The 23334-nt window shown below is 46.4% G+C and overlaps 1 protein-coding gene across 2 annotated transcripts in view; it reads right to left on the minus strand.

The window, feature by feature from the left end:
* The window catches only part of LOC102452319 (dual specificity phosphatase 29), a 79800-nt gene that overhangs the window by 18560 nt on the left and 37906 nt on the right, over nucleotides 1-23334 (minus strand). Inside the window, exons 1-2 of one of the 2 annotated variants that reach the window (XM_006126347.5) lie at nucleotides 14403-14563; nucleotides 4764-4986 (exon numbers count right to left, since the gene is read on the minus strand). In XM_006126347.5, the coding sequence (XP_006126409.3) occupies nucleotides 4764-4936 (173 nt within the window). In that variant the 5' untranslated portion in view covers nucleotides 4937-4986; nucleotides 14403-14563. Of the gene's footprint in view, nucleotides 1-4763; nucleotides 4987-14402; nucleotides 14564-23334 lie in introns of those variants that run through there. The other variant, XM_075935768.2, reaches the window with a different exon arrangement.

The raw sequence follows: 23334 nt of genomic DNA on the forward strand, positions 1-23334 counted from the left end.
CAAGCAGTGCAGATGGGTCCGTTTTGTGCAAAATCCCCCTTTGGCGCAAGATCCTTGTGCCTACTTTGTTGGGGCATAAGGATCTTGCGCAAAAGGGTTTTTTTTGTGCGAAACGGACCTGTCTACGCTTCTTGTTTCTGCGCAAAAACCTCTTGTGCAAAAAGCATTGGCAGAGAATATGCAAATGACAGCGTAACAAATGCTAATGAGCGCTTCATTAGCATACTCTCTGCTGGCAAAAGGCTGCAGTGTAGACGTAACCTGAGTGTGAACTAACGGCAAACCTAATTGCACCCATAGCAAGCACGCTCTACCAGCTGCATTGTAAAGACGGCTCCCTATCATCAAACCTACTGCAGTTTGGCTGAGCTTTGCGCTGTAAGTTGCATTATGTATGGAAGGATCTCTCGATTAGATTCTCTTTTTGGTAGAGAGAGGCCAATGAGGCAGTGTTCAGAGATGGATTAAGTTTTGGCAAGGGTTCAGATGCAGGACCTGATCAGCACTAGGGATGCGGTCGGATGAGGCCAAGGTCTTAGGACACTCCTGTCCTCTTTAATTGAAATCCTGGGAGTGGTACTTTGGAACCAGCAAATGGACCCTTTTTAAAGGTTTGTATCTAACCTAGACTCACACATAGTGGTGGGCCATTGGCCGCTCACTGACCCCGAGGGGGAAAAACCCCGCTCCGAGCCTGGGAAGGCTGAGCTGGGTCCTGCCCCTTTAACTCCACAGAAGCCAAGTTGGCAGGGCAGGTAGCATGAAAGCCCAGCCCAGGAGCTCAGGAAGGCCTCATCTGCCTGGGGAAGCAGAGGCCTGCCCTGAGCCCCCAAGCCAGGAGGGCCCTGAGGAACTTGCAGAGGCTGAGGATTGGCCTGGACACTGGACCCCTGCTCGGAAGAGGAGACCTTGTACACCCTGCCCAAGGATTCAGAGAACCAGCAGCCAGAATGGCGCCAGGTAGATGCGGAGGGGGAGTTAGGCAGTGGCCCAGGGGAAGCCGACGGCCGTCAGGCTGGTCTCATAACGTTCTAGAGTGTGTCAGAGTGTTGCGGGCTGGATCCCCGCTGACCCCAGTGGCAGCCAGGGCTGTCACTACTAGGGCCCTGGGTTGGGACTCAAGCAGTCGCCCCCTCCCCACTCGTGCCTGGGGAGCTGTTTGTTTGGCTGCCCCGCCCTGACTCGGGGCCTGGCACTTATTGACTGTGGGACAGTATTCGTGTCACTGCCTACCCTGCTCTCAGGGCCCCCAGTTTGGCAGAGCCACTGGACCTGTACTTACAGGCCTGAGCACAGGTCAGGGACCCAAGACTCAAGCAGCTGGCTTACAGGCTGTACCAGCTCTAATTTCTGACTCTTCACTGGGTTTCCCTGTGAGCACCACTGCGGTCTGTGCTTTGGCTGTAACTGATGGCTGGGGTTCAGCCAACCAGGCCACCTGAAGAAAACACCTGCCTTACATCAAGCAGTGCTATGTAAAGGAAGGAAACGAAGCAAAGCAGTGCCTGTCCTACTGAAGATAATCTCCATGTTAATAACCCTGGTCCTGGGCGAACCAAAAAGCCCGTTTCTGTTCCTGTCACTGGGAGATTCCTTTTGTCTCCAAGGCCTGGTCTTAAAAGTCTTTGGAACTTGCTGGAGGAAAACTTCAACTGGAGCTTGAACGCAGGCTGCTAAACTTGAAGCTTTAATTAGTCTGGGCCTGACTGGCCTCATGGGGATTTCATGGCCGCTGGGAAAAAGCGGCAGCCAAGTCTTGTAACAAAAGGCATGCGTGGCCTCCCAGAGCTCCATGATAGCCTGCATTGCATTAGAAGAGCGCTGTGGTTCTGTAGTCGGGTAATTAATTGGCATTTCCATAAGCAGTCGCTGCTAACCTTGTAAATAAAGGAGGCGGGAATGAGGCCCAGATGTGGAGGCTCCGGAGGTAAACGGTGTGTGTGTGTGTGTGTGTGTGTGTGTGTGTGTGTGTGTGAGTGCTCACTTGATTTGTAATGAGCATGCCACTAACTACTTCAATGGGCATGCCACTAACTACTTCAATGGGCATCCCTTAATTTAGCATGGTTGATGTGGAGGTGAAATGAATGTGAAATGAATGTAACTTCTGTTGCCTTTTCCACAGTAGCTATTTGGCAGCCAGTGCTACAATCAGGCCTGAAACCGACGCCCGTGGGTGACTTGAGGGTGGACGCTGTTGGGCATAAATAAGGACCAAGGGGCTTATCTTGGCCTCAATCCTTGGAACATGAAAGTAACGGAAAGGGACCACAAATCTGCGGGAAGTGTCAAACAAACCTGTTCCACTCCAACAAAGGAGTGCCTCCATTTGGACACAGAGAACAGCACTGCCCCCAGATGAGCATGGGAAGTTGTGTATACATGGGTTATTATGGCCCCATGAACTTCTCTGCTACCTGGACTCCACCTGCTTAGCATTAAATGCTTAACTGCCACCTTGTCCCAGAAATGGAGCCAGAGTTTTGGCTGGTGATGATGTCCAGATCCACAGGGACAGGAGGCGGGGCTAGCCAGCAACCGAAATCCTTGGGAGTTGCCCTTCGTGAGTACAAACCCTAGCTAAAGAATTTTTGGTGGGCCATCTGCCTAGTGAAACTGGTCCTCATGGTTTCCGTCCCTCACTTATGTCTTTTTTTTTTCTCCTCCCTAGGTGATTTTCTTTCCTCATTTCTCATAGGGTGGGGAGTCGATCTCATTGTGAAGTCCATTCTTTGGGGATGGGCTAGCAGGGTCTTCTGACCAGATGGCATTTACCTGCAGTGCTACCACCATGGCATCCTTTCCCATCTCATCTCAAAAGTTTGTATTATTTTCTTAGCAGTTAGCGTGCTCAGCTCTCCCCCAAAAGATACCCTCTCAACAGCCAATCCATGCGAAGTGAGCAATGTAGCTCTGAATATTCTTATGGAAGGGAGTGAGGACGCTGTTTTGCTTCCCTGATGAATTGCTCTTTGGATCTATCTTACAGGTGTTGCTCAAATCTGAGGTGTAACATGACAGAATTACAGGCACAATTGTAGTTGGAAAAATAACGGTTGGTAGATCGTGGCCTGCGTCTAGGAATCTGGAATGTTCGAAGTTGTGTTCTGATTGGTCACTTGGGACTCTGCACCAGCCCAAGGGGGCCTCACAAAGGTGAGTGGAAAATCCATCTACCTATTGCATTAAAAGTAATTTTGATCATTTTCAATAAGGAAGGGAAAGAATATGCCAGGTGCATTCAACAAGAACATGCCAGGTGTGTTCAACAGGGCCCACCCAGCTTTTACTGATCCTAGGCTGAAAAAGATCTAGCAAGAAGCAAATTGTCCCACATACACCCCCTCCTTGTCCGTGAGTTGGCTGGCCAGACTATCCCCACATTTGGAAAAAAATATTTTTCTTCTGTAAAATGTTCGCCCCCGAGTGCTTGTAGTCCTGATCTCTCATGTGGGTCTAACGATTGCCTCTGGCGCCACAGAATTAATTGCTCAATGATATTGGGACTCAAATAACTTTTTTTTTTTTTTTTTTAAAGCTGTTTATCTTTCCACTTTTATAAGCTGGCACTGGAAGAATTTTAGGGCCTTTAAAAATATTATGAATACTTTGTGGCGTTGGTAGGGGCTGCAGCTTGTGCCTTTTAGGAACGATGTAAAATAAATATCCCATTAGGCAAGAGAATAGGGGAAAATGGGAATGTAACCAAGAGTGCTTAAGGGTTAAGACAAGTTCTCCTGCTCTGCAGACAGATTTGATTGTCTGTGTAGGGAGCTGGTTCTGCCTAGTGAAATGAGAGGGCCATTCCCAGATTAATCGTGTGCTTTCACATTAATGTACAAAGAGCAGGAGATGAATCCTACAGCGGAGAGTGAAATCACAGCACTTTAGTCCTAAGAATAGGGACAAATTTGCAGGGTTGTCTTCAAGTTGTCATTGTCAAGTCCAAGTCGAGTCTCAAGTCACTACAGTTCACGTCTCAAGTCGAGTCTTGAGTCCCTAAAGTCACTTTTGAGTCAAGTCCCAAGTCGTCTCAAGTCTAAATTTAAAAAATGCCAAGTCACTTTTGTACAAGCCATCAATATTGGCATTTTCAGACAATTTTTTTCACCATGTCGGTTTAACAAAATTAGCAAGTCTCAAGTTGAGTCTCAAGTCACAAACAATGAACCCGAGTCGAGTCTCGAGTCGAGTCTCAAGTCGAGTCACCTAGGCGACTTAAGTCGGACTTGAGTTCAAGTCGTGGGACTCGAGTCAACAACTCTGCACATTTGTTCAATAGCTGGACAATTTTTAACACACAGGAGCCCCCCTCTTTCTCCAGCCACAATCCACCGCCCAGACTCCAACTTAGGTTGAAATATTTCCAGCTCTTGGGAAGACTCTTCAGTCGCTTCCAACAATTCCATTCTGGGCCTGCCCTTCCCGACCCACCCCAGCCGGTTCCCTTCCCTCCGCATGACTGGGGGGAGGGCGGGGAACTGTCTCTTGGCAATAAACAACTCATTACTCATTGAAATTAGTCATCTAAAAATAGTACATGACTACCCCAAAAGCTGCAGTATGTCCCATCATCTTTGGTATGGGGAGATGCCTACATGGTGATGAACCTTCCTTTGAGTGGTTAAAACCTACAAGGCAAAATCTTTACTTTGGTGTATCCTGAAAAGGCCTGAGGCTGCCTTGTTCCTGTACTCAGCCCTGGCTTGGGTAGGAACCCCTGTGCCATGCCGCTCCATTGATGGGTTGCGGTTATCACTTACTCATCTCCTATGTAGAGATTAGGCCAGACTTCATTGACGTGGGCGTACTTTGGGGTGCCTTTCCAGAAGAGCCGCTCTAGTTCAAACGCGCCGGGGGTACAGTAGTCTCCATCAGGGTCCACTTTGACTGCCGTGTAGGCACTTCTCTTCTTGTTCAGACCCACGGCAGACATCTTGTTCCCAGAGGGTTATCTGGTGCTGGATACTTGGAATGTGACAGGATCTAAAATGCAACCAAGAAAAGAATATAAAGCTGGGAGAAGTGTCAAAGCCAGTTGGGTCCACTCTGGTGAAGGGCCTCCAGCACTTTGTGACGCTGAAAGCCTCACAATCAACGTGCCTGGATTTGGAGCTGGGTTATAAATGGGTAGACACACTCTCTGACGGATGCAGACCCACAATTGGAATTTGTCTCTACTGTGGTCTTCCTTGATACCTCCCTAGATAAACTTGCTCACCGTGGAGACAAATCAACTGTGCTCCCATGGGTTGTTTTACCCTTCCCTTTCAAGGGAGCAGAGTTCTGTAGACCGCAAGTGCTGCTGATGAAGTGGGTCTTTGCCCACGAAAGCTTATGCTCCCATACATCTATTAGTCTATAAAGTGCCACAGGACTCCATGTCACTTTTGCAGATCCAGACTAATACGGTTACCCCTCTGATACTTGACAAGTGCTGCTGAGAACTCTACCTCCGAAGAGTCAGAAAAGTGAATTTTCTCCATCAGTAGAAATGGTATGTCAATAGATCAAGTTAAAAGCTGCTTTGTCGTTAGGATCTTACTGTCTGGGAAGAACACACCTTTTTCTTGGTGAAAACATACCCATAGAATGTGGGTGTTAGCCTATGTTAGCTAATGTGATCTAACACAATGCATTTCATCCAAACCTAGCCACAGCCAAGCCAAAACCTTTCTGTCAGTTGGAAAATAACCTTCAATCCAGCCATGCCGGTTTATACCAGCTGAACTTGGCTCCCAGATTCCCACTGTTTTAAATCTAGTCTAGGTACATTAAGACAGAACAAAACATTTCAGGGGAAATCCCATGGCATGGTAACTTTCAATCTGGACTGTAGCTATTCATGTAGTTAGAACCTGTTTTAAAGAGAGACCTGCTTCCTGACCTGGTACATCCCCAATAAAGAATCAGAAGCCGCAGGGAAGCAAGTGGCAAGTGGAAAATGTACATTTGAGTCACGTTCAGTCCAAATCGACACAACTTGAGCTTCGTACCCTTGCTGCCTCCAAGACATTGCATGCTACAAAAAGGATGCTGGTACCATAGGTCCAGGCAGCTTATCATAGCAGGGTTTTTGCAAAGCACAAAGAGATGGTAATACATCTCTTGTTCTTCTTTCAAGGACAGGGAGGTTACCAAAAGCAGAGAGCGCCTTTGTTCTGCGGGTTGCCTGCCGAATGTTACTCTAACTGTGCAGCTGATCTCCATATCAAACCCCATCTTTAAAAGCCAGCATTCTGGGTTCATCTCAAAGTTTGATCTGGTCTTTGCACTTGAAGTCAGGATTCCTCTCTATGGAGCCAAAGTCCTTAGCAGAAAATCATGGGCAAAAGGTCTGCATTAATGCTCTCTACAGTGTTCTGAATACAAATTAATTCTGGTGGCCCCATGCGTGTTGGTTTCTTCAGGCTCAGCTTGGATCACTTAAAAAAATGGAGGGAGGGAGTGTTTTGTTTTTTTTCTTCAATGCCTCCTTCCTTTTTACCTTCTCCCCTAACGTAAACTGGAAACCAACTTCTCTTCCTCCATGTTGCCCACGTGCTTTCTGCAGCGTCTAGCTCTGCCACTCACTCTGTCCCAGGCTACATCTACACGGAGAGTTTTCTCAGCAAAAAATATGCTAATGAGGGGCTCATTTGCATATTTTCTGCCGATCCGTTTTTGCGCTGGGGTTTTTGCGCAAAAACAAGCAGTGTGGATTTTTTCTTTTTGCGCAAAAACCCCTTTTCCCGCACGATTGATAAACCTCCTTTTTTGGGGCCTAAGGATCTTGTGGAAAAAGGGGTTTTTGCGCAAAAAGAAAAAGTCTTTCGTAGGAGCTGGGTTTCCCAGTGTGGTCTGTGCTTTGGCTGTAGCTGATGGCTGGGGCTCAGCCAACCAGGCCACCTGAAGAAAACGTCCACACTGCTTGTTTTTGCGCAAAAACGGATTGGCAGAAAATATGCAAATGAGACAGCGACTCATGCAAATGAGTCCCTCGTTAGCATATTTTTTGCTGAGAAAACTCATAGTGTAGACGTAGCCCCATTGCGCGTCTATTGTTTTTTCCATCCCTCCACTGTGATGCATGGAAACCTGGACTCAAATTGTTGAGCTATCGCTGGGGGGTTCCTGGCCCTGCTCGCAGATGAAGCGGGCTCTGTAGAGAAATGTCCTACCTGAGCCAGTCTAGAGTACAACGGGGTGGGTCGTATCTCCCTATTTTGGAGCATCCGGCGTGTCTGCATTTTTTGTTCTAGATCCTAAGAATTGCAGTAGTGTTGCATTGTAACCTTCCAGCAAAGGTCTCTGTGGTTTTCTCTGACTTCTCTGTCTGAGGGGTATCTGTGTAAGTGTGTCTCTGTAAAACCAATGAGGAGACCTGTGGCACTTTAAAGATGAGTCCCAACCACAGGCAGTAGCAATGAGCAGTTCAGTTGGAAAAGGAGGTCGGTAGCAAAGGGATGTGGTGGGATAGGACTCCGTCCTCCCAGAAATGTCAGCCTCCCTCCCAGGGCTACAAACCCACGTTCTCTGCAGGTAAAGGACTCTGGGCTGGCTTTCCCCCAACACTTCTAAATTAGGTACTGGATTTGTTCATTGATATTCTGAGGGGAGGAAAAAAGGTGCTTATGAAATGGCATTTTCCCACAAAATTCAGTAAAAATGGCTATTGTCTATTGACGCGCATGCTTCGTGAAGTTCCTTTTTTGCTTGGCATGCGTGCACCTTTGTTCAGAAATTGGGCCCATTTTCACTAGTGCTGGGTTCCAGCTGTGCCCAAGATTATGGACACAGGGACTATCCAAAGAATATTTGCATCAGCTTTATAAAGTTGAGCTGTATCTTTATGGACTCGGGGTAGTATTCCAAGTTCCTGGACAACTAGAGAGTTTCCTGCAGGAATTAAAATCATGGGTGGGGGTGGGGGAGGAGAAATAATGAATTGCAAACCCTTGCATCCCTCAAACGAGGCTCATCTCATTGGGATAAATTGCATAAACTGGTCAGTGCCCACTCTGATGTAGGGAGAAAGGTGACTTTCCCTCAAGCCAAGAACTAGCATGAGACTGACCACAGAGAACCTGTCCTGGGAGAGGCCCTGAAATATTTTGCCAGGCTCTCCATATAGAGAGATGGGGAACATCTGGTAAGATGGACATGTGTATAAGCTGTTTATTGTTTAGATTTTTGTGTGTGCTGCTTTTGTTGGATTATGGAGTACTTTGCTTTATGGAAGCTGGCTAGTCACCCCCTAACGACTTGGCTAATCAATTAACAATCCAGCTGGGAAGGTGTCAGGTGATCCCTAGCAAGGGCTGAGAGATGTTGCAGGAGAGAGGCCGGCTACTGCACTAGGCCCAGAACAGAATGGTGTGTCTTCCGTTCGGCTGTGAGAGACGCTGGGGAAAGTCTGTGTGGACTGAGGTATTGCCGTTCCTGTTGGGTATTTTTGCCTGAGTTCTATGTTTGAAAGATAAAACCCAGCCCGGAAAGAGGCTTGGATGTGGGAGGGAGTTCTTTCTGGGAAGGTGCGGCCAGGGAGTGCGGGAGACAGGAAGAAGAGGCAGTGGCTAGCCTAAAGCCTGGTGGTGGAGGAGCCACAGAGAACTGGACTCAGCTCAGGTCATGCTGCTGAGGTGACCCCAGTGAAGTACAAGAGCCCGGCAGTCTCTTTCCCAGCAGAAGGCAACAGATCATAAGAGCCTGAGCTGAGAGAGCTGACTGCTGCGGGCCTGAGACCTAAGCGAGGTGTTCTCACGGAGGGGTCAAAGGGACACAGGCCTTGGAAACTGTGGCACCATCTTTCAGTCAAACTTCCTAAAACATCATCTCCTCGGCAGGCCTGGTTCTCACCCCGGCTGGCACACATTTGTCTCCTCAGGGGCAGAAGGAAGGATGAGCAATATGCCCCACCCCACCTCGGGTGTTGTTGGAAGTTGCTGCCCAAACCATTTTGTCCTGATGGCTCACCACCTGCCTCGGAGTGGCCCTGGTGGCGTGGCCAACTGGACCTCTGAGATTGGCAAGCACACGCTTCTGGCACGTCGGCCTGGCGCTGTGTGTGGCAGAGCGTAGCTGCATGGAGTTTTATTTCTGCACCATCAGCAATAGTTCCTGAGGAGAACTCTTTCTTCTAATAGCTAAAGCCCACTCCTGCCACCTGTCTGTTTAACATCGGCTGCCTCATGCTATTTACAGAGACGCCGACATAATGTGTTTTAAGTGTATGGGCGAGAGAGGAGTGTTTGAGCCTTCCTAGTGGCTGACGCTGAGGATAAAGGACCTATTGCTGGTGCTAGCTGGGAGGATGTGCTCCTTAGTGCAAGGGGAAGAGACCTGTAATTTTGATGCTGAGGGGAAGACCAAGGTTCTAGACCTGACATGTGTGTATGTGATATACGCTGTCCCTCGTACTTCTATCTGGTGGTCTCAGAACATGGATTTGTTGCATCGATAGCCTTGCACGTCAAGTGCTGACCTTAAAACGGCATGGTTACATCTGCAAATGATCATCGGTGGTACGGAAACATACTGTTTCAGTTTTAAGCTATGTTAGTGCCCCGAAAATGGAACCTCTTTTGAGACGCGCTCCGTTCTGCTGGTGATCTTGGGAAGCCATATTGCCCCCCTGAACTCTCAAGCAAACTATGCTCTTTCATCCCCTGCCAATGCTATTTGCTGTGGGGATATTTAAATTGAATTACAATACAAGGAAGCATCCGTTGAAACTCCCGAATAAAATCTGTATTTCAGATTTGATTCTAAACTTCTAGGAAATAATGTCGTTTCAGTTCCAGAAAGTTGGCTTGTTGCACAGATGCTGGAATTAATTACGTTCAAATATTTGTTTGGGGGAGGGAGGAGTCAGTGTCCGTCAAAGAACCAAATAACACTAATTTGCCTTTATTATTGGCTTCTCTGTGTATGACTGACAGAGAGAAGGCAGGATAGCTCTCCAAATCTACCCCCTGAATTTAGATGAGAGGTTAAACACTCGCTGGATTTCTTTTCCTTCTCTTGCCCCTTGCTACTGCTTCAAATATAAAGATGATAAACTATGTCTAAGAGAAATCAGAAGTTAAGATAGGGAAAGTCAGGTTTTTTTTAAAAAAGGGCTCAGCCTATTTTATAAGACAGACTTGGAACGAGTTTTCAACTTTTTTCCCCCTCTCCTATTAACAGTGAATAATAATACTTAGTGGGTCTATGTCCATTTTCATCCATAGATTTTTGGGGAAGCACCAAAATGGAGTGAAAGGGCCATAATTTTGTGTACAGTGTCTACCCCAACAGGATGTGACCGGGGTGTTAAGATGCCCTTGCAGTACAAATATTAAATAATAGGAGACCCCACTTTGCAGAGGAGAAAATAGGTGATGCTCCAGAATGAAGAAATTGTTAAGCCGCTGTTCGAAGTCAGTTCTTGCATGGCTAGCAATGTGCTTTGAGCCCCCTTGGCTGTTTACTGGGTGGAGAGTTCACTGGATTAGGAGATTTGCGTTCTGTGCCCAGCTCAGTCTCGCATTCGCTGCATGATTTTGGGCTAATCACGTCATCTCCCTATGCCTCTGTTTTCCCAACTGTAAAATGGGTGGGGAGATTGCTATGTAGAATCTGCCCTTGGAATGTTATGGAGGAAGAGTGCTAAAGAAGAGTCAAAAATTTGCTACTCTCCTGCCCTGGACAGCTGACTGTACAGGTAGGGTCTGGGCCCCAGAGATGCTGAGAGCTGTTCTCTTAGAGCCAAACCCTGAGGCTATGTCTACACTGGCGGGTTGTTGCACCAGAAGTATGCAAATGAGGCTAAGCGTGGAATATTGCCGAGCCTCATTTGCATATCTCTGGCGCATGATCGCGCCAGTGTAGACATAGCCTGAGTGTCTTAATCTGTAGTTAGTCTTGACTCGCAGTGGGAGTAGAGGCTGGGGATCCTTGCATGAGATCAGGTCTGGCGTAATTTCCCATACTCACCCTGAATCATTTGCAGGGTTCACCCCTCCTGCAAGCCAGGATGTAACCATTCCCCCCCAAAACCTGGTGAATCTCACTGACGCTGTGATGAGCTTTAAACTTCTCATCAGACACAGGGTGATAGAAATTCCAGCCTCTGCAATTTCATACCCTCATTTTACTTTGCATAAATAAGAGCAAAGTGCACATGAGCTAATGAATTTTATTTGTTAAGCACTTGGTTGGAAGGAATATCCCTCCCCCTCCCCCTCCCCCGCCCTGGGTTATATGTATATAGATGAAAATATTGTTAGTGATTTCATGAAATAATGGAGACTTAATCCTCTTTTCATTAGCAAACCACTTCAGGACATACATTGTGGCAAATTACACTGCATTTTAAGTCTCTCTCAAGTGCTGCACACTAGAAAAAACATTTGACTATTTTTGCATTGATAGAAGTAATTGTGCAGCTAATTTGGATTAGCAGCATGCATTAGGTTTTGCAAAGGAATTTATCCTTTCTGCTCGCTCTCCACTCCACAGTTGCCAAATGGATGTGTTTGTCATTTGTGGTTTGTTGTTTCGTAAGGGAAATCTGCTGGCTGATGTGTAGTATGCTATAGCTTGTCTGTCTGGTGTTTGTTGCCAAGAAGCATGGACAAGTGGGTGGAGCAGAGGACTGGTGGTCCAATTTGAGATTCCATCCCCCGCAAGACTTGATTTTCAGAGCTGCGGAGCAGGTGCAGCTCTCATTGAGTTGTGGGCGCTCAGTCCCTCTGAAAACCCCAAATCAGGGGCCTTTCTTGAAAATTGTACCCTGGACCTCTGTGTGTGTCAGTTGCCCCGTGTATAAACATCCCCAAACTCCAGAGCTCAGGAAGTTGTAGATTCATGGTCTCCAGTAATGCGGTGGAGATGCCCCACCCTTGTGCGACATGCCCAGCGGAATGTTTCTAGAGCACTGTGAGGCCTATGGACACACGACATTCTGTAAGTGCCAAGCAGCATTGCTTTCTAAATGTTTTGGCTTGATGTGCTGCATAAATCTTACTGCTGCATGCCCAAGTGCCAGGCAACTTGCTCAGTGAGATTTATGACTGGACATCTGCTGTGGAGAGAGAAAAAAAGTCTGTGTCCCCTGCTTTCCGCAGGAACCCCAGGTCATCCCTTTCCTGTGCAGCTGATTCCTCCTCATTGTCCAGAGATAGCTCCAAAGCCCTCTCAAGATGACCCCAGTCTGACACATTGCACCCTTGTGGACAGTTCTCTGCCTGTGCTGTTTACGTGAAAGTGTCTATAGACCCCAGCTGAGACCAGGAACTTGCTGTGCTTGGTGCGGTACAGGCACGCAGCAGGAGGCTAGGATTATGCAAGTGAACGTTCCCCTTTGAAATCAGTGGTAAAATTCCCATTGACTTCCATGGAGTCAAAATTTCACCCCGGAAGTCCGGGATGTGAATTTATTTACTCCCGTTTGTACTTAAGCGGAGTGGTGAAAACAGGGAATTTTGTTGAAACCCTTCCACCCATAAACCGAACATGGCAATAAATCTTTCATGTTTCTGCATGGTCTTCTAGAGGGCTAGAATGCTGTTGGGTTTTTTCCTGCTCATTCAACATCCTGCCCCACTAAAAACAATTGTAATCACTGAAGTTTTGCCATTCGCTTTGAATGAAATACTAGTCGCATCAAGCTCCATTAAAGTGCAATATGAGGTTCCTTATTTAACCCCACTTAACATAAGATCTGCACAACGGAAGAGAATATATTGCCACAAATACTGCATGTTGAGAGAGAGAGAGAGAAATAGCTGAGATCAAGTAATCAGAACGACAAGTTCTCGTGTGTTTTCAAGAGTATGCAACAGATCTGGATCTAATTTAGCAGTATGACTGAATCTGCATAATAGTACCCTCTCAATGCTAGCAAAATCATAGTCCTATATAAGCCAAGTTTCTTTCTTTAGAAATAGTGAAAGGTAGTGTAGTACGTTCCCCGAATTCCTGGCTAATGGTCTGTCCTTTCCTTTCCCAGGCACTACAAGTTATTAGGATGTTACCACCCCATGCTTCTGATCTGGGCAGACAAGCACTTACCCTCTTTGGTCAATGTCAGTACATCTCATTTTGCTAAGCAGAGAGCTGTTACCTGGCAGAAAACTTTTGTTTCAGCATTCCGTGTACTGACTACGTGAAGTGCTCTGTCTGCCTTGAACATAAGCAGGGCTTTGCTTTCTAGGTTCAAAGACTGGACGTGTCATCCGGAGCGAACGGTGTGTAAATGACAAGAAAACCCCTTTGGGTTAGGTTATTTCACTAAGCATATTGAGGGCTGAAAAATGCTGCTCCTGGTTATATCGTCCTCATGACGCTTTGCTTGAGCAACAGTATTAGCAACTATGTCCTCAAATGTCAATCTGGCACTTTTTGAGCCCTGCAGCGAGGAACGGAGGAATGTGTTTGGGATACTTTATTTTTTTTATGCATCTATTTAAAACATATTTGAGATTTAGAATTTATTAAAACCCTATCCTGGGGTTAACTTTGTTACTCCTGGAAAAGCTGGTTTCCTCTACGTCAGCTGGGAGTCCAGAAAGAATGCAGAGAAGGGCGGTAAATACATAACGAATAATCCTAAAATGCCTCCATTATATTAAATGAAGGAACTCCTGAGACTATGATCCCTATCTATTATCCTCTCTAACTTCACTAGAAAGTGTCATTTAATTCAGCCTCTTTGAATCACCCGGATGTCCTTACGTTTGAAAGATTTGGGGGGCTGTGAAGTAGTTCATTTAATGCAGTTATCTTTAAACAATTTCAAGCCAGACAAAGTTGCAGCGTCTGTGATTATTTCCTAAACCCTCCTGCTGTGTACATTCCTAACTAACCAGCTATTTCAATGAACCTCTCAATCTCTGATGCTTTAAAACAAAACACAACATTTTGCCTTTATTCTTTGTTGGTTAATTTAAAACAGGCTAAGTCAGGGGTTCCACTGAATATCAGTGCCCAAGAAACTGAAAACCATATTCGCATTTCATAGGATCTGTAACTGGATTGGATTCTTAACCAAGAATCATTAGAGAATGAACAAAATATGTAGGTAGGAGGATTTCTAATATCACCCTCCCCCCAAAAAATTAACCTGTAAAACTGAAGCTGGATTTTCTCTTTTTTTAAATCTAATTTCAGCCCAGATTTAAAGGGGATATGCTGTATAAACACATTGATTTTAGCTCTCTTCGAGTCTCCTCATGCTATAGTTTTTAAGAGAAACTGGCCCTATATTCTTCCAAAAAAAATTGATTATCCACTTTTCCATGCCTTTGCTCTATAAGAATTTTATGAAGCCGTCAGCTTGCCGGCTTCTCATTCTATGCCAGGACTTGCTGAGCTAGTTGTTAAAAGGAAGAGTGGAAGCATAGGAAACAGAATTCAAAACTGATATTGGTTAGGCTTACCTGTAAGCTTGGGCAGGAGCTGCAGGTAGCTTGGCTCTACGAAGTGTGGCAGGACAACACAGGAAATCTTACTAACTTTGAAACTCGGATCTATTTTTAGGATAGGATTTGCTGACTCTGACCTTCTGTGCTACCCAGTTCATGGAAGAAGCTGTACATCTGCTTGTAAACCTATTCCCTGATGTGACCTGAAACCTTAAATCTGTCATTGAGTCATGGTCAGATTGGTCAGTCACAGCATGAGTAAGATAATGTGACGTCTGCACGTTGGTTACTATAATAAACAAGAAGGCATCTTTTACCTTCCCGGTCCCCTTTCAGTCCTGATGCTAAATTTAATCCTGGCTTTATGTTAGACGCAATTAACAGCTGTTTGTCATTATGATACCTCTGGTGGCTTCATGCGTGCTAGATAATGGACTACAAGAGCAGAGAAGGTCTTAGCGTGACCTGTATCTACACAGGGCACCAGGCATGGTGTGTGGATGTGGTGAGATGCTCCTGATTTGTTAAGCAGATTTTCCTCATCAATTGTTCTGTCTCCAGCATTGATGTCTGAGCAGAAATTGTAATTCCTTAAGGACCATTCCCTGCTTGGAAAGATGGGTATCCACTCCACTTGCTACCTTCCCAGTCCACTTGGACAGAAGTCGGAGTCTCCCAAACAGGAGCAAAGGGAGAAGATTGTTGTTGGGATTATGGGACAAGCAGGACATTATAATTGGAGATGCCACTGGACGCTACTTAGTGTAAGACCAAGCTAGGGCCTTCCCATACTTCAGTGTCTTCTTATCACTCAAGTACAGAATAGCTACAAGTCAGTGTTTCAGAGGGTGGGGCTTGGGGACTTCCACCCTTAACTTGTCCCATCACCCAGTCCCACGCTTCAGTCCCTGTCTCTTTCTTACTGGCTGACGATTCCTTCATGCCGTGAGCTTCAGTGTCAAACAGCCAAAGGCAAACTCTGTCTCCTCTTCCTGAAGCTCTTTCCATGTGCCATTCTTTCACCATCTCCCCTCGCTCAGCCAAGCCAAAAGCCTGGTGTAAACAAACTGTGGGCGTCTACTGCTGAGAGGAAAAGGGTGGTTGGTGAGGTGCACCATGGTGTGGTGCACCTCAGGGGTTAGATGATTGGTAGGTTAAGATGTGGAGCTGGGTTGGGGCCAGAGAGCTCCTGCAGCCAGAATCCACTTACAAGCGCACACCTTGAGCATGGGCAGGAGGCATTCAAAAGCACATTTTACCAAAACCTCATTGATTTTTGGGGGTCTGACACATGCGTTTTGAGCTTCTGGCCTTGGCAATGCTGGGGTGAGGGGGATGTACACCATGGCCATCAGCAGAGGGCTGAACCAAGCACCTGCCATTCCAAAAAGCACAGACCTTGGCCTCTAGAGCTAATGGAGTTCTCCAGGACTGTGTGTGTGTGTGAGTGTGTGTGTGTGTGTGTGTGTGTGTGCGCGCGCGCATTAATAGCTATTCATGCATGTTACTTTGCTTCCTGCTGCCCCGTCTTCATCAACTGCGCCAGTTCGGTTGCACATTTGCCATCTTCCCTCACGCATGTTCCCTCCTTGCCTTCTGGGCATGGGATGTTCCCCCATGAATTGAGCCATAGATGGGTGCACATCCATCGCCTCTGTCCTCCTCAAGGCTCACCTTTGCCACCGTGCCTGCAAGAAGTCAGCCAGTTCGTGAGAGTGCATGGGGGAAAGGGCTTTTCAGCCTTGTGTCGGAAAAAGCCACCTTGAAGTTATATTAAAAACTATTATCAAATTGCTTGTGGGCCTTCTGGAAATTTTAGCCAAGTCCCATTTTCCAAAGCACTCGGGTGCTTTGAATTAAGAGCCTAAATCCCATTCATTTTTTTTCCCCATGAGGCTAAGGCTCTGTTTACACCTCTAGTATGTAGCTTATCTGCAGAATGTGAAGTAACCGTGCCTGAGCTGGCTTTAATCTTTAGCTTTGAGGTGCAGCAACACGGACTTCAGTGCAGGTGGCCAGGTGAGTTTGTACAGCCTGAACAGCTGCCTGCGTGGTGGCAAATTTGCTGTTCGTGGTAGCCTAGCTAGCTCGACTAATGTTCTCGTGGGTAAACGTACACAAACTACAGCCACATACCCTATGACTGCAGAGCAGACAGACCCTTTACGTGCTTTTGAAAACTTTAACCCATAACCCTATCTTCCACCCTTCCTGTGCCACTGCTCTTTGTAGATGAGTAAAACCGTCTGGGGAGGAGCTGGGTGTTTGCACATTTTATCTAGCACTCCCACGTAGCACAATGAGACCTCACGCTTGGGTGCATTTGGAATAATAGTTGCTGTTAGAGCTCTGGGCAATTGGATCCGTTTAATAGAATACTAGAACTGGAGAATCATAGAATACTAGGGATCTTGAGAGATGATCCAGAGAGGTCATTATTCCCCTTTATTCAGCTCTGGTGAGGCCACCTCTGGAGTATTGTGTCCAGTTCTGGGCACCCCACTACAAAAAGGATGTGGACACATTGGAGAGGGTCCAGCGGAGGGCCACCGAAATGATTAGGGGGCTGGAGCATATGACCTATGAGGAGAGGCTGAGGGAGTGGTGGCAGATGGCAAAACAAGGAGCAATAGTCTCAAGTTGCAGTGGGAGAGGTCCAAGTTGGATATTAGGAAAAACTATTTCACTAGGAGAGTGGTGAAGCACTGGAATGGGTTCCCTAGGGAAGTAGTGGAGTCTCCATCCCTAGAGGTGTTTAAGTCTTGGCTTGACAAAGCCCTGGCTGGGTTGATTTAGTTGGGATTGGTCCTGCCTAGAGCAGGGGGCTGGACTTGATGACCTTCTGAGGTCTCTTCCAGCTCTATGGTTCTATGATTCTGTGATCATCAAGTCCCGTCTCCTGCCCTCGCAGCAGGAACAAGCACCATCTAGATCATCTAACCCTGATAGATGTCTGTCCAACCTGCTCTTCAATATCTCCAGTGATAGACATTCCACAACCTCCCTAGGCAATTGATTCCAGAGTTTCACCACCCTGACAGTTAGGAAGTGTTTACTAATGTCCAGCCTAAATCTTCCTTGCTACAATTTAAACCCATTGCTTCTTGTCCTGTCTTCAGAAGCCAAGGAGAACAGTTTTTCTCCCTTCTCCTTGTAACAGCCTTTTAGATACTTGAAAACTGCTATCATGTCCCCCTCAGTCTTCTCTTTTCTAAACTAAACAAACCCAGTTCTTTCCGTCTTCCCTCATTGCAGACCTAGCCAGAGTTCACGGGGCCCAAGGCACTGTGGCTGAACCACATGGCCATGCGTCTCCCAGTCAGGGCAGCGAGTGAGCAGCCAGGTGGGCGGGCCCAAGGCTACCACCTTGCTCACCTTGCCCAAAGGCCAGGGCTGCCTCATAGCTCATGTTTTCTAGACCTATGAGGTCATTTTTGCTGCTCTTCTCTGGATCTTCTCCAACTTCTCCACATCTTTCTTGAAATGTGGTGCCTAGAACTGGACACAATACTCCAACTGAGGCCTAATCAGCGCAAAGTAGAGCGGAAGAATGACTTCTCGTGTCTTGGTCACAACACTTCTATTAATGCTTCCCAGAATCTTGTTCTTTTTTTTGCAACAGTATCACACTGTTGACTTGTGTTTAGATTGTGGTCCACTATGACCCCTAGATCCTTTTCTGCAGTACTCCTTCCTAGACAATCACTTCCCATTCTGTATTTGTCAAACTGATTGTTCTTTCCTAAGTGGAGTATATTGCATTTGTCCTTATTAAATGTCATCCTACTTACCTCAGACCATATGTCTAGTTTGTCCAGATCACTTTGAACTATGACCCTCTCCTCCAAAGCACTTGCAGCCCCTCCCAACTTGGTTTGATTTATATGAAGAGGCTCTTCAAGCTTTGTTGTTATACATAGGGCCCTAGCAAATTCATTGCCATGAAAAATGTGTTAGGGACTATAACTGTAGTCTCCCTCCATGAAATCTGGTGGTCTTTGTGCTTTTACCTAACACTGTACAGATTTCACAGGGGACACCAGTGTTTCTGAAATTGGGGATCCTGACCCAAAAGGGTGGGTCAGGATCCTTATAAATATAACACTAGGTAATTTGATTTAAATAGCTGAAATAATGAAATGTGCTATTTAAAAACCCTGTTGCTTAAACTGACCAAAATGGACTGTGAATTTAGTAGGGCCCTGTTTATGCAGTAGAGCAATTGAGCTTCCTGTCCAATTATTCAGATAGTCGTCATTCAAATAAAAAAAGATCTTAGATGTTAGAAACCTGCTGGGCCTTCCAAGGTACCTCAGAAGGTAGTTGAACAAATTAATTGCCTTCTGGGGAGAAAGCAATATCTGTCAAATGTGACAGAAACTGGCGCTCTGGTCATTTTATTTTTATCCTGGCGACCAACCCAGCATGGGGGAATGGTGGTAAAGTGATACAGCAATATTCATTAGAATAGGTTATGTAATGTGGCGACTGTATAATCTATGGTGGTGGAATGTTTCCATTCTTAAACTGTCACTCAGCAAGTTTGACCTTTTGATGTCAGACTGATGGTATGGCATGGTTTTGAGCTATATTTTTTTTTTCTTTAGGGCCAAGAATATTAAACTGAAACAGATGTATGTATTTGTGTTCCTGGCTGTCAGAACAATACAAGCTCTTGCTGCAACTCTCTGGAATCAAAATAAGCCCTGGGAAGTGGATTTTAATGGCCAGGAACCTAGGGTCTAGTTTGGCATCCAGTTGTGTGGGCTTTGGTAGGTTTTGTTTTTTAATCCACAGCCTTTGTGGGGAAGGTTTTTCAGAAGTCACTTGCTGGTTTTGGGCCCTGCAGCTTCTTGGTTCCTAGGCTGAAAGCGTGTAAAGAGACAACCTGATTTTTTTGAGAGAGAATTGAGTACCCACTTTCTGAAAATCAGGACTTTTTAAGGTAGCCCCTGTTAGGAGCCAGGAAGCAGAGACGCTAGATCACTAGTTAGTTTTGAACATGGCAAGGCCATTTGAGTGACCTTCCAAACCAGGGGCTCTTAAACGTCACTGCACCTTGACCCCTCCCCCCCTTCTGACAACAAAAATGAACTACAACTCCAGGAAGAGCCTGAACCAAAGCACAATCCCTACCGTCTGGGGGAGGGGGAAGGCCAAAGGCCGATCCCCACTGCCCAGGAAAGCAAGGCCAAAGTCAAAGCCAAAGTGCTCAGCCCCAGCAGGGACCTGTAACCGGAGCCCCAGTGTCCAGAGCTGAAACTCTTGGACTTTGGCCCCAGGGTGCGGGGCTGCGAATTCAGCTTCAACTCCAGGTGGAGGGACTCAGGCTTTGGCTTCAAGCCCCAGCAAATCTAAGCCAGCCCTAGCGATCCCGTTAAAATGAGATCCTGGCTGACAGTTTGAGAAACTCTTTAAACCACGTCCCCTGCCTTATCATGATGGAATCTTCCCTGTGCTAAGCCAGTAACTTCCCTGTGGTCACAGGCAGGCCTTGGATGCCCAAAAGCCTCAACCGGGCAATTAGGAGTTTAATCAAGAATGGGTTTAACTAGAGGAACAAACTACGAAGAGAATGGTGGGGTTGTGTGTCTCTTGATGTCTTCAGGTCAAGGCAGTCTGGAAGAGATGCTTTAGTCAACAACAGGTTATTGGACTCAATGCATGGATCTGGTCTGTGTAATACAGGAAGTCAGGCTGGGTGAACTATTATTGCTCTGTTCTGGTGGTACCTCGTTTCATAGAAAGTCTCTCTCGCCACGAGAAAGCTGGCTACGTGGACACATTGATGTTCCTTACCTAGTCAGCTCTAGTACCCCAAACATTAAATTATGCAGCACTTCCTATTTTTATTATGCTCCTGGCTCAGAGCTCCCCACAAAATGAAGCCCTGTTACGTGAGGCGCTGTACAGACTCTAACAAGGGACTGTCCTCACCTTGAAGAGCCTCCAGTCTAAACAGAGAAGACGAAAAAAGGTCGGCAGGGAGAGAACGTACAAGCTGAGGGAATGATGCAACAGCAGTGAGCATCCTGTTTTAAATTCTTTGAGATCCCAGCTGTTCCCCACTTGTGGCTGCTGGCTTCTGCCCCAGGCTAGCACCTTCTGTAGGGACTGAGGGCAAAGTGGTGGCAGCCCACACTTGGCTGTTTGGAGAGGCTTAGCTTCTCCCTGCCTCCGACACCTGCCGACCAGTGGTGAGGGTCTGTTAGGAGAGGGTTAGCGAGACAAGGGAAGAGAGAGGACTGGAAGCGGGAGGGAAGGAGGAACTGGTGCAAGCAGGCAATCAGCAAAGAGGAAAGACTCTACAGAACACACTGATAGCACCTTCATTGCACGAGGCATAAGGGATCGGTCGGCAAAGGCTTTCCTTGCCAACCGATCCCCGTCTTGACTGCTGCTTCATGCCGACAAACAGCTGACACGGCGGCCATTTTTATTCTAATGAAGCGGGAGATATTTAAATCCCCGCTTCATTGACTATGTCGGTATGTCTAATTGACATACCTCGGTCGGCAGAGGCATGTAGTCTAGACATACCCTCAGCGTCCATCATTTCTCACTTGAAAGTGCCTTCTGCAGTGGCTGTGCTGTCCTGAGAGAGAACCAGTTGTGTTCCCTCCTACGAGCCACAGTGTATGTCTAGCCAGCAGCAAGAACTTTTTTCATGCTACCCACCATGAAGATCTGCTTTCATTTTCATTATGAACTTCCTCTTGGGTTCCCAACCTCCATGAAAATGCCATCGCTGGATCTGTTTGACATGGGGTCCATGGCAGGAAATCCTGTCCCCAGCGTCTTACCTCTTCCACCAGGATTAACATCCCCTGGGTCTGGATTATTTAGAAGGAGAAGAACAGAGTTGACGTGGTCTGTGTTGTTCTCCTCTGTCTCTACGCATCTAGGATGTGAGGATTAAGAGCACAGAGGGGCCTGGCTCTTTTGCAATAGCTGCCAACAAGGTAACATGTTAGTACCTACTTTTTTAACTTAGTAAAAACTGAAATGTGATAAGATTCTTAGAAGCACTGGGGTTTCGTCGCTAAATCAATGGGGTCAGGAAGACGGGAGGGAGCGAAACCACCGTGATATTTTGGCCAGACCACACCGGAGGTAGAGTTGGAAAAATCTGGCATTTTGAAAGTTTAATATTTAACTTTAAAATAAAATCTCTGAATAAAGTTCCGGTTGAAAAGATTTCTTTCCTCCTAACTGAAAGATTTCCTTTTTTATTACAAAATATGCTGTTGTTTGGGGAAGCCAGGTTTTAAACAATTGTATGGGAAGACTACGTATATAATTATATAAGATTATCCTAATGAAAGTTTGCAGCTGCACTGCAATGCTAATAGCATGCAGGAACCATTATGCTTCGAGTTGTTTTGGCAAAAGTTAAGAAACTTTATATATACATACTTTTTTTTTTAAATTAACCATAAAGCAAATCCAGATGGTCTCCTTTTGCACAGACATGCAGTCTTTAAACCAGACATATAGCCGTGGCACAGCTACAACTTTTTTGATTTTTGCAGATTGAGACAGTCATGGTCAAAACCAAATGGCCCAGTTCTAAGAAATGCTGAGTGCCCTCGACACTCATGGAAGACAACGAACGCAGGCCCAGAGATGCCTAGAATGTGTATGGCAATACTTACGATATAAGAAGGCCCAGACTGGGTCAGACCAAAGGCACATCTAGCCCAGGGTGCTGTCTTCCAACAGTGGCCAATGCCAGATGCCCCAGAGGGAATGAACAGAACAGGAAACATTCCCAATTGCCCATTGCTATTTTACGGCAAACAGAGGCTAGGGACACCATCCCTGCCCATCCTGAGCCTCCATTGATGAACTTATCATCCATGAATTTATCTAGTTCCTTTTTCAACCCTGTTATCTTGGCCCTCTTGACCCTCACAACATCCTGTGGCAAGGAGTTCCACCAGCTCACCATGGGTTGTGTGAAGGAATACTGCCCTTTTGTTGGTTTTAAACCTGCTGCATATTCATTTCACTGGGTAACCCCTTTTCCTTATTTACTTTCTCTACCCCCCCATCCTGGATTTTAGAGACCTCTATCATATCCCCCCTTAGTCATTTCTTTGTCAAGCTAAAAAGTTCCACAGCGCTAATCATTTTTATTGTCCTTTTCTCCGCCTTTTCCATTGCCAATATAAGATATTCCAAAATATATGCATCATCAGTGGTTTTCAAAGTACAGGTCGTGACCCAATGCTGAATGGTGGAATACCAGGCATTGGGGCGCTTTGCTGCAGGGTGTGACTAGTGACCAGCACCCCAATCTCCTGTCCCAGCCCTGAACCCCTTCCTGCACCCCAAACCCCTCATTCCCGGCCCTATCCTGGAGCCACACTCTAGTCAAAAGAGATCGTTATGTTGGGTCGGGAGCACCAGCAATTTTCTTCTGGGTTGTGAGAAAAAACGTTTGAAAGCCACTGTGCTATATGTAGTCACAGCTGGAGTATTTGCCTGGAGGTGCTGCCAATCCGAGGCAGGGGCCTTGCTATGATACAGGCTCTATATCGGTATAACAAAAACACAGTCCCTGCTTTACAGGGCTCGCCATCCACATTTTAATTTGTTCCTTCTCTCCTCTATTGTAACTGCTACGCAATGGTTTATTTTAATTAGAAAATAGCCAACCGTTTAGTGGTCCCCATCAACAGGTTATTTCTTTCAAAGACTGAAGAGAGGGAAAGGATGAAGGCCAATGCCCACATGGTCTAGTTGCTGAAGTCCTCTGGTTCTTACCTAGGAGTGGTGGCCAACTTAGCATTGCAGTGGTGCACCCTAGAGGTCTGAGGTAGAGCGCAACCTCAATAATAGATAGAAACTTGGCTTAAAGGTCTTTCTTTAAGGAGGGTTGGGTCATTATTTCAATGAGAAATGGGTAGCATGAGAGCTCTGATTGCAGGCCTGCTGACTGGGG

The sequence above is a fragment of the Pelodiscus sinensis genome, chromosome 8, assembly GCF_052426305.1.
Source record: "Pelodiscus sinensis isolate ZL-2025 chromosome 8, ASM5242630v1, whole genome shotgun sequence".
Lineage (NCBI taxonomy): Eukaryota > Metazoa > Chordata > Testudines > Trionychidae > Pelodiscus > Pelodiscus sinensis.